The sequence below is a fragment of the Danio aesculapii genome, chromosome 25 (genome assembly GCF_903798145.1).
Source record: "Danio aesculapii chromosome 25, fDanAes4.1, whole genome shotgun sequence".
Classification (NCBI taxonomy): domain Eukaryota; kingdom Metazoa; phylum Chordata; class Actinopteri; order Cypriniformes; family Danionidae; genus Danio; species Danio aesculapii.
The window spans coordinates 2,241,475-2,259,114 of record NC_079459.1 but is presented as its reverse complement, the minus strand read 5'-3'; the positions used below and the strand labels follow the sequence as shown (position 1 = coordinate 2,259,114).

General features: G+C 36.5%; 1 protein-coding gene across 1 annotated transcript; it reads left to right on the top strand.

The window, feature by feature from the left end:
- The first annotated feature begins 1,645 nt into the window (after positions 1-1,645).
- On the top strand, positions 1,646-17,347 carry slc7a10b (solute carrier family 7 member 10b). The gene is made up of 11 exons (XM_056452296.1): positions 1,646-1,893; positions 5,012-5,216; positions 5,592-5,743; positions 9,588-9,713; positions 9,881-10,034; positions 13,068-13,191; positions 13,311-13,414; positions 13,751-13,847; positions 14,395-14,544; positions 15,030-15,207; positions 16,176-17,347. Exons 1-11 carry the CDS (start codon positions 1,752-1,754, stop codon positions 16,295-16,297), a joined length of 1,554 nt encoding a protein of 517 aa, XP_056308271.1. The 5' UTR covers positions 1,646-1,751; the 3' UTR covers positions 16,298-17,347.
- Positions 17,348-17,640: the final 293 nt, after the last annotated feature.

Below are 17,640 nucleotides of genomic sequence, written 5' to 3'. Positions count from 1 at the left end.
CTTTTATGTGCATAATTTCTGTTCATGTTTTATAATTCTGAACGTTAATTTTGATTAATTATAAACCTAAATAATTTATTATTTACAATGTGAGATAAAAATGTTCTAATCATATTTGTGCAATTATTATTATTGTATTATGTATTATTATCAATGATATAAAAAAATTCATTACAAAAAATGTTTTTATATTACTACAACAAATTTTAACCAGGTTTTCACTTTTATTTATAATTTTTAAGTTGCGATTATTAGAAAAGTTTGGTTATTTCAACTAAGAAATTTTAGGCAGCAATAACTACTTGACAACGGATGTAATAGTGCGTTTAGGATGTATTACACTGTAAATGATCACGTCAACAAATATTTCACTTGTTTTATTAAGTAAATCAGGTTTTGACCATTATTTTTAGTTATACAAAGTTTAACCTAATATTTATTTTTGTCTGACCAATGTAAATTGAGATGACAAAAAATGATGCCAGCAATAATGTATTAGTGTATTATACTTTTATTTAAATTAAATACAATAGATTTGATCCCAAGATGCTAAAAATGACAAAACTTGGTGGATCTGATTTCTAAAAGTTGTAGAAACCTTCTTAAAAGTGAATGTATTTGCCATTATACATTTTAATTTATTTATGAACTCATTATTATGGCTCACGAGATTATTTAAAGTAGTTCAAATAAGCCGATATTTAAGTTAAATGTGTTTACTTACAGCTGCGCGCATTATCCCGTCACATTGTTTTGCGTTGACGTACTGTATACGCAAGTGTCCTCCACGTTTATAAATGAGACCCCTGTTCTCAGACGTTCAAATGATTTCTGATATGACTTATATATGCTCTGGTCTCTGAGATCTGCTGGTTTTCTGCTCCACTGGCTCTTTAAGTGTCTCTCTTCTGGCACAAGTTCAGGGTTTTCCTCCTGGAGCACAAAGCGGCTCTTCTGAACGGCTTTCCTGAGCTGCTCCTTTATTCCGGAGCTCAACCGCAGATTCACGACTTGACTTCTTAAATTACACACTCTGAGCTTTTTTTAAGGGGATCTTTACATTGTAAACACAAGGTTTCAGTGGATGTCACACAGTGCAAAAAAAAAAATGCAATTCTTAGATTTTTTTGTCTTGTTTCCTAAATATCTAGATATTTATAGAAAATCAAAACACATTGTCGTGTTTTAAGAAGTAAAAAATGCTAAAATTAAGTGAGTTTATCCCTTTAAACGAGCTAAATGATCTTCCAATGAAATGCGTTCAGCAAAATAATCATATGTCAAAAGGAAAACGCTTGTTTTGCTTACCCCATGCGTTTATTGGCCTATCATTTAGCTTGTTTTAAGTAAAAACCCATTTAATCTTCATTTATACTTCTGAAATCAAGTCTTGTCTGAAAAAGGCTTTTAATTTAATAGTGTTTAGACATTTGGACTAGAAAGAAAACCAAAAAAAATAAGTATAAGAATTGTTTTGCAGTGCATAATTGCATTGTATTAGTAAACACGCTTTATTAAATGTATTTATTTGGTCACTGTTGGCTATATCGAGTATATATGCACATTTGTGAGGTAATTGAGTGTAAATGGCCATGCGTGATTTGTCGTTTATGTTCCAGAGCGTGTGAGTGAGTCGTTAACATTCAGGCCGGGGAGCGCGCGGCGCCTGCGCGGCCTTTTCACCGTGCTTCAATCCTCTGGAGCGAGCTGAAGAGAGGAAGGGCCAGCGCTGTGTTCCTGCTAGAACTGAAATGGATGGAGTTGAGAGGAAAAAGACAGAGGCTCGGAGGAGCATCATGAAAGACAGCGAGCTCAAACGAGACTCCGGCATCCCTGAGCGCGTGACACTCAAGAAGGAGATCGGGCTTCTGAGCGCGTGCACGATCATCATCGGTAGGAGATGCTCACAAACTTGTTTTCTTTTTGTTTGTGCTTCGGTTTTACTACGTTAAAAGTGCGATGACCGTCTTTGTTAGTAGTTACACAACATGAAATGATTTTCCAAGTTTTAAACAATGCAAGTATACAATATTATATTAGTTTTTTGGCTTAAATGTTGAGTTCATTTAACTTTTAAGTTTTTCTTGTTGTTTTTACTAACCTTTTCAAAGCGGAAATAGTTTCTTTGCCGATTATTTTAGATTATATAAAAAAGAATCTGCATTATAGACTATTTTAAAGCATGTTATACGATTAACTAATCGTAAATGCTTAATGTTGCTGTACTAATCGATTAATATTTGTTATATATTACCAGTTCTATGTAGTAAATGTTTTCTAAATATATTTAATAATTATTTACTGTGATTTATTATTACTAATTGCATAAAAAAGGAAATGTTAATAAATGTGATTATTTTAGTATCCTACATTATGTTCTTATTATTTTATTACATAAATGTAGCTTATTTTACCGGTTTTAATGGACGAATTGATTAAAAAACATTTTAAAAGTATATAAAAACACAGGAAAATAAAAAATACACAACAAATGTATTCTATGCATATCTAACATGCACTAAAAACATAGATTGTTTATTGATAATAATGTTGAAAAATTAAGTATTAACTGCATTGCAATACTAAACTATAGTCGAATCACTAAAAACAACATTTTCAGTAAGTATCAGCAACTATCGAGTGTCAAACAACAAAGCTGGCAGACCTCTTTAACTTCACTTTCATTTAATACGTTTAAAATCAACATCCGGCAAATGTGGGCCCCTTCAGATGTGTTTGTCCTCTTAAAAGGGGCCGAATGGAAGCCAAAGCTTGGGATGGCAGCGGGTCTTTGACGGGCAGCAGTGGATTATTTATGCCCGCTGTTACGTAACTCGTTGTACGACACTTGTGTGCCCGAGAGAAGAGCTGCCAGCAGCGGCTCGGAGAAAAAGAGGCCTTCATTGTGTGCTGTAAAAACTCTCACAGGTACTACAGCAGCGCCTCTGTGTTTCTGGAAGATGCATTAGCGTCCACTTCAGATTTGGGTTGCTCTAGTCTACATAAAAGGGAAAAGAAAATATTTGGTAGATTTCTAGCAGTGCTATCAAGTGCGATTGGATGGATGGATGGATGGATGGATGAAACACCTCAAGGAGCAGAACTAGCAAGTGAGATAGATAGATAGACAGACAGACAGGCATATAGATGGATGGATGAATGGATGGATGAATACATAGATAGATAACACCTCAAGGAGCTGAGCTAGCAAGTGCGATAGATGGATGGACGGATAGATAGATGGATGGATGGATGGATGGATGGATGGACAGGCAGATAGATGGATGGATGGATGGATGGATGGATGGATGGATGGATGGATGGATGAATACATAGATTAATAACACGTCAAGGAGCCGAGCTAGCAAGTGCGATGGATGGATGGACGGATAGATAGATGGACGGATGGATGGATGGATAGGTAGGACGGTAGGTAGACATTTAGATGGATGAATACATAGATAGATAACATGTCAAGGAGCCGAGCTAGCAAGTGCGATGGATGGACGGACTGACGGACGGACAGACGATGGATGGATGGATGGATGGATGGATGGATAGATAGATAGATAGATAGATAGATAGATAGATAGATAGATAGATAGATAGATAGATAGATAGGTAGGTAGGCAGATAGACAGACAGACATATAGATGGATGGATGAATACAGATAGATAACACCTCAAGGAGCCCCAGCTAACAAGTGTGATGGACGGAAGGATAGATAGATAGATAGATAGATAGATAGATAGATAGATAGATAGATAGATAGATAGATAGATAGATAGATAGATAGATAGATAGATAGATAGATAGACGGATGGATGGATGGATGGATGGATGAATACATAGATAGATAACACCTCAAGGAGCCGAGCTAGCAAGTGCGATGGATGGATGGACGGATAGATAGATGGACGGATGGATGGATGGATGGATAGGTAGGACGGTAGGTAGACATTTAGATGGATGAATACATAGATAGATAACATGTCAAGGAGCCGAGCTAGCAAGTGCGATGGATGGACGGACTGACGGACGGACAGACGATGGATGGATGGATGGATGGATGGATGGATGGATGAATAGATAGATAGATAGATAGATAGATAGATAGATAGATAGATAGATAGATAGATAGATAGATAGATAGATAGATAGATAGATAGATAGATGGATGGATGGATGGATGGATGGATGGATGGACGGACAGGTAGGTAGGTGGACAGACACACAGACAGATAGACAGACATAGATATTTGATATTTTAAAGTGTCTTAATATTGTGTTGGAGTCTCCTACAACAGTTTTAAATGCATCTAAGGTCCAAAATGTTTTTATTTCTTATAAATTTGTCTTTAATTCTAATCTTTATGCGATAATTTTTTTGTGATTCAGTTGAATCAATTCAGGGCTTTAGGTCCGTCCCCTCCTCCTTCTACAAGTCAACTCTGCTCTGATTGGTCAGCTGGCCGAGTCTGTTTTGATTGGCCTTTCTGTATCTAATCCATTTATGAAACATTGGCTGCGTCCAAAATCACATACTTCCATACTATATAGTATGCTAAAAACAGTATGTGAGAACAGACCTACTACTTCCGGCGAGATTCTGAAGTGTGCATCTGATGGACCCTACGCTATCCCATGATGCACATGAATAGCAATTCATGACAATCACACAACTGACATGGGTAGGTCACGTGATCATAACAAAATATCGGATGTAGTATGTCCGAGTTCCATTCATACGACTCGCATTCATACTATACAGTACGCAGTTTACTAACGTTTGAGTAGTACATTTAAATGCAGTACCAACTGAGTTAGTGATTTGGACGCAGCCATATTGCCCATGTCAAGGTATTTGTATGTCACTTGAAGGCAGGGATTATGAAAATAGGTTACTTTGATCGTGTTGATGTATATTGGTAGCAGCAAAAAAGTTGGAAATTGTTACAATGAAATATAATGCAGGCCCTTTAAAAATGTTGCTGTGTTGTGTTTGTTCAGGGAACATCATCGGCTCGGGGATCTTCATCTCTCCTAAAGGTGTTCTAGAGCACTCGGGCTCTGTGGGTTTGGCTCTGGTGGTGTGGATGTTGGGTGGAGGCATCGCTGCTCTTGGCTCCCTCTGCTACGCTGAGCTGGGCGTAACCATACCCAAATCTGGAGGAGACTATTCCTACGTCACCGAGATCTTCGGCGGACTCGTGGGGTATGACATGTGTGATCTGATCAAACACAGGAGTGGAAAACAGACCACTCTTTTCCACTATTTATTAGAGGCTTCTTCCCTTCATCATCAGCTCCTCCTTTTCATCAGTAACTTATCCTCCTCATCAGTAGCTCATCATCATCACCTCCTTCCCTTCATCATTAGCTCCTCCTCTTCATCAGTAGCCCTTCCTCTTCACTATCAGCTCCTCCTCTTTTTCATCAGCTCCTCCCCTTCATCTTCAGCTCTTCTTTTTTCATTAGTAGCTCCTCCCCTCCATCAGCAGCTCCTCCCCTTCATCAACAGTCAAGTGTTTTACACCTGCTCAATCCTAAATGGACAAGTAATGAAGTCGTGTTGTGTTGTTTTGTGCAGGTTTCTGCTGTTATGGAGTGCAGTATTGATCATGTATCCCACTACACTGGCAGTCATAGCGCTCACCTTTTCCAGCTACGTGCTTCAGCCTGTGTTTCCATACTGTGTTCCTCCATACATCGCCACACGCATGCTGTCCGCCATCTGCATACGTGAGTGCTGCGCTTCATAACTCTGCAATCTATTTATATAACAAAAAAATAATAATGGTGGTTTATTTCTGGTCAACCAAGTGAAACTGCATGCATAATGACTGTTTTCAAACAGGTTTCTAAAAATTCTCACCTATTAACATTGGTTTTAGAGAGGAGAATGTGTCTTTCAGACCTGTTTTTTCTGTGGAATACAAAAGGTTATTTATTTATATTATTTTTTTTATCCTGTGTTTATCCATTGGGCTGTCCTGCCTATAAATAGTAGAAAATATTCAGTATTTATATTTAGAAAAACTAATTATATCAAAAATGTCATTTAAATGAAAAGATTGTGTATACCGATTTGGTTGTTTGCAATGTTTTAATGCTTGTGTCTTTTATTTTAATCTAATTTGATCATGCCATGATGATAGTTTTTGATCCTTTATAACTAAAATTTGCAACTTATTATCTCAGAAAAGCCACCTTTTCTCACAATTACATGTTTATATCACACAATTCTGACTTTATAACTCACGGTTGTGACTTTCAATCTCAGAATTATGACTTTTTCTTGCAAATGCACGTTAATATGATGCAATTCTGACTTTATAACCTGCAATTACAAGTAAAAAACTCCATGATCCATGTTCTGACTTTTGCAATTGTGACTTTATCTCAGAATACTGACCCTTTTCTCATAATTGCAAGTTACATCTTGCAAATCTGCCTTTATTATTCAGAAGTTTATACCTCACAATTCTGCCTAGAATACAGACCTTTTTCTTACAATTTCAAGTTTATATCATGCAATTCTGACATTATAAACTGCAATTTTAAGTTTAAAAAACCTAAATTGCCGTTTTATATCTCCAGTTTTGACTTTATAACTCACATATGTGACTTTTTATCCCAGAATACTGACTTTTTCACACAATTGAAAGTTTATATCATGCAATTCTGATCTTATTTTTCAGAAATACAAGTTTATATCTCACAATTCTGACTTTCTATCTCAGAATGAAGCCATTTTCCTGCAATTGCACATTTTTATCATGCAATTCTGACATTATAACCTGCAATTTCAAGTTCAAACAAATCTAAATTGCAATTTTTAAATTAAATTGCAAATTTCCTGTTCTGACTTTACAATTTGCAGTTGTGACTTTTTATCTCAGAATACAGACTTATTTCTCGCAATTGCAAGTTTATATCATGCAATTCTGATCTTATTTTTCAGAAAAACAAGTTTATATCTCACAATTCTGACTTTATAACTTACAATTTTGACTTTATCTCAGAATTCAAACTTTTTTTCTTCACTTGCGAGTGTATATCATGCAATTCTGACTTTATTTTTATTTATAACTGACAATTGTGACTTTATATGTCTGAATTTGCACTATTTTTCGCAATTGCAAGTTTATATTTGTGCAATTCTTACTTTATAACCTGCAATTTCGCATTAAACAATTCTAAATTGCAATTTTATATCTCCCCTTCTGACTTTATAATTTACCATTGTGACTTTTTCTTGCAATTGCAAGTTTATATCATGCAATTCTGTTCTGACTTCATAACTTTTATTCATTTTAAGTTTACCTCTCACAGTTCGGAGAAAAGTAGTTAAAGTCACAATGAGATTTACAAAAATTTATTTAGTGACTAAAGCAAGCTTCCACAGGGGAATATCCTAAACACAGGCCCAGATGTGATGCAGAATCTCTGGCCTGCGGCTGCTGGAGGTTCTGTAGGTCTCCAGCATGTGATTTACTGCATTATTCAGGACTCATTCACACAAACCAGAGCAAGTAAGCGGCAGTAAAACACAAGGCCCTCAATCTCTCCACACAAAACGCTCTTTGCTCCTGCTTTTCATTCCTGCTCAGAGTTATTTGTTTCAATTGGGCTTAAATGCCTCTCGCTGGAGGAGAAAGAGCATGAAACATTGTGTGAGCAGTGACACTGATGGATGAGCCCACAGGAGACTGTTCTTTAGCTCTTTAGCACAGTTCTACACTGTCCGAGAGAGCTGCAACTTTAGAAAACACCAGCATATTAAGAAAACCTCTTTGCACGTGGCCTGCAAATCCTCACAATGCAAAAACAAATAACAAAATGCATTGCAAAGCCTCACAACAGGAAAAAGAGGAAAGAAAAACATGCTGCAAATCATTTCAATACATGCACGTTAAGAAAATGTTCTGCAAATCCATGCAAGTTGACTGAAGTTAGCACGTTGTATTTTTTTTATGATGTTCTTTCCATCATTAGCCTACTCAAAGGGCCTGGATATGTTTTAAATAGCCTATTAATCCTATATATAGCCTATATACACTTAGCTGCTATTTACAGTACATTCGGAAAGTATTCACAGCACCTCACTTTTTCCACATTTGTTTATGTTATAGCCTTATTCCAAAATGGCCTAAATTCATGTATTTCCTCAACATTCTACACACAATCCCCCATAATGACAATGTGGAAAAAGAGTTTTTGAAATTGTTGCAAGTTTATTTAAAATAAAAAAGCTGTAAAGTCACATGTACATCAGTATTCACAGCCTTTGCTCAATACTTGGTTGATGCGCCTTTGGCCGCAATTACAGCAAATCAAAGTCTTTTTGAATATGATGCCACAAGCTTGGCACACCTGTCTTTGGGAATTTTGGCCCATTGCTCTTTGCAGTACCTCTCAAGCTCTATCAGGTTGGATGGGAAGCAACAGGTGTACAGCCATGATCAGATCTCTCCAAAGATGTTCAATAGGATTTAGGTCTGGGCCCTGGCTGGGCCTCTCTTATTCTAAATCCTCAATGCCTAACTAGACTAAATAAGCAGCCAATTAGGAGTTTAAGCTCAAAGTCATAGTTAATGGTAGCAGTGTGAAATGTAGCTTAAAATATTGTGGCCTATTTTTTCCTGCATTGAGCCATGAATCTTCACTTTAATATTACTTAATAATTTTACACTTAATCACTATTTGATAACACTACTCCAGTTTGATATTACTTAAATCGTACATATAGTTCACAGTTTTATTCATATCTTTATTCTTAAATTGTTTTTACTGAGGGAAATGTTAATAAATAATCTGCCTAATTATTCTAAAAAAGTTGTGATTGTTTTATTTTTCTGGCTTTTGTAGTATTTTCGGAATTATAAAGTGATGAAAAGAGATACAAAATGACTATAATACTGTAGGTTACGTTTTTAATTAATAAATAAACTAAATGGATACATAGAAAAAATAAAATCGAATCTGACTGCACTATTTGTTGACGATATGTATGCAAATTACATAAATAACATAAATAACAAATTGCATACATAACATTTTAGAAAACGTAATTTATTATGGTTCCTAATGTAATCATGGGCGACACGGTGGCGCAGTGGGTAGCACAATCATCTCACAGCAAGAAGGTCGCTGTTTCGAGCCTCGGCTGAGTCAGTTGGCATTTCAGTGTGGAGTTTGCATGTTCTCCCCGTGTTGGCGTGAGTTTCCTCCGGGTGCACCGGTTCCAAGTCCAAAGACATGCGCTATAGGGGAATTGGGTAAGCTAAATTGTCTGTAGTGTATGTGTGTGAGTGTGTATAGGTGTTTCCCAGTGATGGGTTGCAGCTGGTAGGGCATCCGCTGCGTAAAACATATCCTGGATAAGTTGGCGGTTAATTCCGCTGTGGCGACCCCTGATTAATAAAGGGACTAAGCTGAAAACAACATGGATGAATGAATGTAATATTCAGCTGTGGATGTATAATGATAACTATTCATTTTTGATTGTTTTCTTTTAGCTTCTTACCTGTAGTGTTTTGTCTTGAGTGAATCAGTGTGTGTGTGTGTGTGTGTTTGTTTGCAGTGTTTTTGACGTGGGTGAACTGCTACAGTGTGCGTTTGGCCACACGGATCCAGGATGCGTTTACCGTCGGGAAGCTCCTGGCTCTGGGACTCATCATTACTGTGGGATTAGTGCAGATCTGTGGAGGTGAGAGAGACGTGTGTGTGGTGATTTATTGGCTAAATGTATTCAAAAAGCTTTTGATAGTCACCAAATACAATTAGTCAATTTTCAGATCGTGTCAGATGTCATCTGTCTTGACAGTACCTGTGTGTTTGTAGTTGTCCAGTTAACTGATGTGTTGGTCTGCTCAGGTAACTATGAGAGTCTGACCCCGCAGACGGCGTTCACCTTTAATAAAGCTCCGTCTATAGGCCAGATCGCCCTGGCTTTTCTTCACGCCTCCTTCGCCTTCAGCGGATGGAACTTCCTCAACTACGTTACAGAGGAAGTAGTGGATCCCAGGAGGTCAGTCTGACATCACTCTTAAAGTATACCTATACAAAACTATACAAAATTGCTTGGTTGGTTGGTTTGATTTGGTTGATTTAGTTGGCTGGTTTGAATTCATTGGTTGGTTTGATTTCATTTCATTCGATTTGATTGGTTGATTTGATTTGGTTGGTTGGTTTGATTTGGTTGGTTTGAGTTGGTTGGTTGGTTGGTTTGAGTTGGTTGATTTAGTTGGCTGGTTTGAATTGATTGGTTGGTTTGATTTGATTTGATTTCTTTCAATTTGATTGGTTGATTTGATTTGATTTGATTTGATTTGATTTGATTTGATTTGATTTGATTTGATTTGATTTGGTTGGTTGGTTTGGGTTGGTTGGTTGATTTGATTTGGTTGGTTGGTTTGATTTGGTTGGTTTGAGTTGGTTGATTTGATTTGTTTGGTTGATTTGATGTGATTTGATTTGGTTGGTTGGTTTGATTTGGTTGGTTTGGGTTGGTTGGTTGGTTGATTTAATTTGGTTGGTTGATTTGATGTGATTTGATTTGGTTGGTTGGTTTGATTTGGTTGGTTTGAGTTGGTTGGTTGGTTGATTTGATTTGTTTGGTTGATTTGATGTGCTTTGATTTGGTTGGTTGGTTTGATTTGGTTGGTTGGTTGATTTGATTTGATTTGGTTGGTTGATTTGATGTGATTTGATTTGGTTGGTTGGTTGGTTGGTTTGATTTGGTTGGTTTGAGTTGGTTGGTTGGTTGGTTGATTTGATTTGATTTGATTTGGTTGGTTGATTTGATGTGATTTGATTTGGTTGGTTGGTTTGAGTTGGTTGGTTGGTTGATTTGATTTGTTTGGTTGATTTGATGTGATTTGATTTGGTTGGTTGGTTTGATTTGGTTGGTTGGTTGATTTGATTTGATTTGTTTGGTTGATTTGATGTGATTTGATTTGGTTGGTTGGTTGATTTGATTTGATTTGATTTGATTTGTTTGGTTGATTTGATGTGATTTGATTTGGTTGGTTGGTTGGTTGGTTTGATTTGGTTGGTTTGAGTTGGTTGGTTGATTTGATTTGATTTGATTTGATTTGATTTGGTTGGTTGATTTGATGTGATTTGATTTGGTTGGTTGGTTTGAGTTGGTTGGTTGGTTGATTTGATTTGTTTGGTTGATTTGATGTGATTTGATTTGGTTGGTTGGTTTGATTTGGTTGGTTGGTTGATTTGATTTGATTTGTTTGGTTGATTTGATGTGATTTGATTTGGTTGGTTGGTTGATTTGATTTGATTTGATTTGATTTGATTTGATTTGGTTGGTTGATTTGATGTGATTTGATTTGGTTGGTTGGTTTGATTTGGTTGGTTGGTTGGTTGGTTGGTTGGTTGGTTGGTTGGTTGATTTGATTTGTTTGGTTGATTTGATGTGATGTGATGTGATGTGATGTGATGTGATTTGATTAGGTTGGTTGGTTGATTTGATTTGATTTGGTTGGTTGATTTGATGTGATTTGATTTGGTTGATTTGACTTGATTTGACTTGGTTGGTTGGTTTAATTGAATTGGTTGGGTTGAGTTGGTTAGTTGATTTGGTTTGTTGCTTGATCGGTTTGTTAATTTGACTTGATTTGAGTTGGTCGGTAGGCGACGCAGTGGCGTAGTAGGTAGTGTTGTCGCCTCACAGCAAGAAGGTCGCTGGGTCGTTTGTCATTTCTCTCTGGAGTTTGCGTGTTCTCCCTGCGTTCGCGTGGGTTTCCTCCAGGTGCTCTAGTTTCTCCCAAAGACACGTGGTACAGGTGAATTGGGTTGGCTAAATTGTCCGTAGTGTATGAGTGTGTATGGATGTTTCCCAAAGATGGGTTGCTGCTGGAAGGGCATGCGCTGTGTAAAACATATGCTGGATAAGTTGGCGGTTCATTCCGCTGTGGCAAGCCTGGATTAATAAAGGTGAATGAATGAATGGTTGGTTGGTTGGTTTTGAGTTGGTTGGCCTGATTTGATTTGATGATTTGATTTGATTTGATTTGATTTGATTTGATTTGATTTGATTGGTTGGTTGATTTCAGTTGATTTGATTCGACTTGATTTGAGTTGGTTGGTTTGGTTGGTTTGTTGATTTAAGTTGGTTGGTTGCTTGGTTAATTTGGTTGATTTGGTTTGGTTGGTTGGTTAGTTGGCTTGATTTGATTTTGAGTTGGTTGGTTGGTTGATTGGTTTATTTGAGTTGAGTTGAGTTGGATGGTTGGTTGCTTGTTTAATTGATTTGAGTTGAATTGGTTGGTTGGTTGATTGGTTGGTTGATATAATTTGAGTTGGTTGGTTGATTTGATTGATTAATTGTCAAAATTAAACCTTTTGTTTGATTGTTGTCAATTCACAGTGATTATACACGTATAGACCCTGAACCATATGTCTTATGTTACACAGGTATTGTATGGCTGAAAATTATAGTTTATTTTATGCTAAATATTCCTGTCTGCAAATATAATGGTTTCTGATTGGTTCCATGTAGACAAAGGAATTCACGTATTTTTTTAGCCCATCATTAAGTTTATTTACTTATGTAAATGTGTGAAAATGAATTCAGGTTCTATATAAATTTCAGTAATATTATTGACTAATATGTAAATGTTTATAGGATTTATTTACAATACAGTTTGTAATGTAATATTTTCTGTTTTTTAGTAGATATATTATATGAGACTTACTTTGCTTACCAAAAAACTTCATGTTTTGTTTTAGTAACTTTACTCTCAAAAAAAATATATATATATTATTTTTTGTTTTGTTTTTTTACAAATATCTGTGCAGAAATAGCAAAAAATGTCTGCAGAACTTAATTTGAACAACTTTAACAGAAATGTTCTCAATATTTCAGTTTTTAACCCTGAGATTTTAGATTTTCAAATACTTGCATCTCAACCAAATATAGTAATTCATATATAAATCTCAATTTCACAACCGTATGGCGTATGATGGTTTTGTGGTGCTGGGTCACATGCTGTGTGGCTGGATATGCAAATGTGTATATGATTATATTTATATTTGTCTCTCTCAGGAATCTACCCCGTGCCATCTACATCTCCATTCCACTGGTGACATTTGTGTACACGCTCACAAACATCGCCTACTTCTCCTCAATGTCACCTGAGGAGCTGCTGTCCTCAAACGCTGTGGCTGTCGTAAGTGCTTTTTTTTTTTTACTTCCAGATTATTAACACTGCAGTTCTTACAAAGCTTTCTCTGATGAATGTTGTAACTCTGTCAGCGTTATTTAGCAGCTTTGTTTCGTTTGCTGTAGACGTTCGGTGAGAAGCTTCTCGGGATGTTTTCCACACTCATGCCCATTTCTGTGGCTCTGTCCACTTTCGGGGGTATCAATGGTTACCTGTTCACCTCCTCCAGGTCAGTTCATTTATGAAGGCACAATAATAAATAAAATAATCGTTCATTAATCGTAATGGAGTTAAAATGTTCAATTATTCAAGATTTTGATTTTAGACCAAATCGCCCAGCCCTATTATTATTATTATTATTATTATTATTATTATTATTATTATTATTATTATAGTTAATAGTCAATATTGCCTTTCATCTGTATGGACTGTACTGAATATAGCTATTAGTTTCAACATAAAGCAGCAATTGCCATTTAAGTTACTGGCTCTTGCTCTATATATGAATCTTTTTTATGCAAAGCACTACAGGTTATGACACTGATTTGTTTATATCACTGTACAGGTTGTGCTTTTCCGGGGCTCGTGAAGGACATTTACCCAGCCTTCTGGCTATGATCCACTTTAAGCACTGCACACCGATCCCAGCTCTGCTCGTCTGCGTATGGAAATCTCATTTATATACGGTTGAAGTCACAATGATTCGCCCTCCTGTGCATTTTTTTGTCCTTTTTTCAAATGTTCCCCAAATGATGTTTAACAGATTCAGGAATTTTTCACAGTATTTCCTATAATATTTTTTCTTCTGGAGAAAGTCTTATTTGTTTTATTTCGGCTAGAATAAAAGCTTCTTAATTTTTTAAAAAGCATTTTAAGGTCAATATCAGAACAAGCCACTGATATACAATGGCTTGCCTAATTACCCTAACTTTACCCTTATTAACCTAGTTAAGCCTTTAAGCTGAATACTATCTTGAACAATATCTAGTCGTAATGTGCTGTCATCATGATAAAAGAAATCAGTTATTTATTAGAAGAAATGAGTTATTAAAACTATTATGTTAAGAAATGTGTTGAACAAATTAAGCAGAACTTTGGAAAAATATACGTAATTCATTAGGGCTAACTATTCCGACTTCAACTGTACTCGTATACATTTATGTTCGGGTTTGTTTTCATTAATGCAATCTTTTTTTCCCCATCTTCCAGTGCACGGCCACAATTGTAATCTTGTGCATTGGCGAAACCCACAACCTCATAAACTACGTCTCTTTCATCAACTACCTCTCCTATGGAGTCACTATTGCTGGCCTGCTGTACTACAGATGGAAGAAGCCAAACTTATACAGGCCGATTAAGGTATGATGATACAGTTCTTATTTGTATGTTCTTAAGATGTATTTATACACATATTCTCATGTGCATTTTTAGATATTGCATATAGTTAAAGTCATTGTTCGCCCTCCTGTGAATTTAATTTTTTTAAATATATATATATATATATATATATATATATATATATATATATATATATATATATATATATATATATATATATATATATTTCCCAAAGGATGATTAACAGGGCAAGGATTTTTTCCATTATTTCCTATAATATTTAATTTTTCTGGAGAAACTCTTATTTGTATTATTTTGGCTAGAATAAAAGCAGTTTATAATTTTTTAAATACCATTTTAAGCTCAGTTTTATTAGCCCTCTTAAGCAATATATATTTCTGAATTGTCTACAGAACAATTACCCTAAAAATCATTAGTGAGTTGAACATCTGCTGTCAGGTCATATTTTGGTATTTGAGCATGTGTGTGCTTCTCTGTGCGCTCAGGTGAGTCTGCTGGTGCCTGTGTGTTACCTGCTCTTCTGGGCTCTCCTGCTGGCCTTCAGTTTGCACTCGGAGCCGCTGGTGTGTGGTGTGGGTTTGGTCATTATGCTCACTGGAGTACCCGTTTATTTCCTGGGGGTTTACTGGAAAGACAAGCCCAGATGCATATATGACTTCACAGGTAAGGGTACTGGATGTGATGAATGCCATTTGCAATTAAAAACTAGCCTAAAGTGCCGTCCGCTGTTAAAAACTAGCCTAGAGCGCCGTCTGCTGGTAATAAACTAGCCTAGAGCGCCATCTGCTGTTAATAAATCAGCCTACAGCATCATGTGCTGTTAATAAATTAGCCTAGAGCGCCGTCTGCTGTTAAAAACTAGCCTAGAGCGCCGTCTGCTGTTAAAAACTAGCCTAGAGCGCCATCTGCTGTTAATAAACTAGCCTAGAGCATCATCTGCTGTTAATAAATTAGCCTAGAGCGCCGTCTGCTGTTAATAAATTAGCCTAGAGCGCCGTCTGCTATTAATAAATTAGCCTAGAGCGCCGTCTGCTGTTAAAAACTAGCCTAGAGCATCATCTGCCGTTAATAAATTAGCCTAGAGCGCCGCCTGCTGTTAATAAACTAGCCTAGAGCGCCGTCTGCTGTTAATAATGTAGCCTAGAGCGCCGTCTGCTGTTAATAAACTAGCCTAGAGCGCCGTCTGCTGTTAAAAACTAGCCTAGAGCGCCGTCTGCTGTTAATAAATTAGCCTAGAGCGCCGTCTGCTGTTAATAAATTAGCCTAGAACGCCGTCTGCTGTTAATAAATTAGCCTAGAGCGCCGTCTGCTGTTAAAAACTAGCCTAGAGCACCGTCTGCTGTTAATAAATTAGCCTAGAGCGCCGTCTGCTGTTAAAAACTAGCCTAGAGCACCATCTGCTGTTAAAAACTAACTTAGAGCACCGTCTGCTGTTTATAAACTAGCCTAGTTCACCATCTGCTGTTAAACTCTAGCCTAGAGCGCCATCTGCTAAGCTCAGAATTGACGTGAGAGAATAGTGATGCGTTTAGAAAATGCAGAATGTTTTGAGAAGTTTCAGATATTGTTCAATTCACCTGTAATAACTCTCACTCGTGAACTGAATGCATGTTCATTTGTGGTCTTTCCAGAGTGGGCCACATACCTGGGACAAAGAGTGTTTTTTGTGGTTTTCCCACAAATCGACCCCATTGAGTTGGCAGAATGGACTGACAAATCTTCCTTCACAAGCAAAGCTTCGGGACATCTTTGAGCTTTGATTTACATTAATTTGGCAGCTCTTCGCTTAAAATAAACGATGTCGTATAATAGTAGTAGTAGCAGTAGTAAAAAAGGGAAATGAAACAATAACCGCCTCATTTATCTCAATGGGGACTGTATATGTGAATGTCTGCTTCCTGCTTTTATGGATCATGTTGCTCACTGTTTTATTTAGGAGTGCTATTTTGAATCCCTGTAATTCGTTATTGGGTTTCACTCTGTTGATACATGTACAGAATCTCTCCCCTCTTTTGTACAATACTTCATCTGTGATGCCTTAATCACATAACAGATTATGCAGACACTGCTGTAAATACATTTAAAGACTTTCTAACAACGTTCACTCTTCTCAGTTTGGGCTTTTAGTCTGAAACGACGGTGTTCCCTTCAGGTATATTTTCTTATTCTTTCAGAATGTGATTTGTGAATGAATTGCTTAAAATGGCTGACAAGCGACTGAAAGTCAGAGTTATTGGCCCTCCTGTAAATTTTAATTTCTAATAACTGATATTTTAATCTTTGCCATGATGACAGCACATAATATTAGACTAGATATTCTTCAAGACACTAGTATTCAGCTTAAAGTGACATTTAAAGGCTTAACTAGGGTAATTAGGGTAAAGTTAGGGTAATTAGGCAAGTCATTGTATAACAGTGGTTTGTTCTGGAGACAATCCAAAACTAATATTGCTTAAGGGGGCTAATAATATTGTTGTTAAAAGGTATTTCAAAAATTAAAACAGCTTTTATTCTAGCCGAAATAAAACAAATAAGATTTTCTCCAGAAGAAAAAATATTATAGGAAATACTGTGAGAAATTCCTGAATCTGTTCAATGTCATTTGCGAGCTATAGGAAAAGGAAATTTACAGGAGGACTAATGATTGTGACTTCAACTGTATTGTACTCGCTTTTTTCCTATTTTTTTCCCCCTTTAGTGAAAACTTGCTGAGGTTTATAGAGGATTAGAATCTGTAGGGTTTAACATTAACACTCACCAAGTGCTGAAGTAAAAAAAAACAGTATTGTTGAGTAAATAGTGTTATTTTTATGGCTGGTGACTTTTAAACAACGCCTGAGGATGCATTATAGTTCTCAAACTGCACATTGTGTGTTGTTACAACTCTATATAATGTGATCAGTGGACATGAGCGGCTCATTATATATTTACAGTGTCCCTAAACAGCTCTGCTCTGAAAATACAACAAGCACCTAACATTTTCCCAATTTTGTTGTGACTTCTAAATCCGTTGTCAACAAATGAACGAAGACTTTATATTTATATTTCTGCCATCATAGCAAAGACAATAAGAAATGAGTTATGTTTAAAAATGTG

Bases quoted from the DNA above. Each gene is read 5' to 3' on its own strand.
- slc7a10b (XM_056452296.1), top strand. From the start codon at position 1,752: ATGGATGGAGTTGAGAGGAAAAAGACAGAGGCTCGGAGGAGCATCATG. The intron at 1,894-5,011 runs GTAGGAGATGCT...GTGTTTGTTCAG, and splicing joins CGCGTGCACGATCATCATCG to GGAACATCATCGGCTCGGGG. The intron at 5,744-9,587 runs GTGAGTGCTGCG...GTTTGTTTGCAG, and splicing joins GCTGTCCGCCATCTGCATAC to TGTTTTTGACGTGGGTGAAC.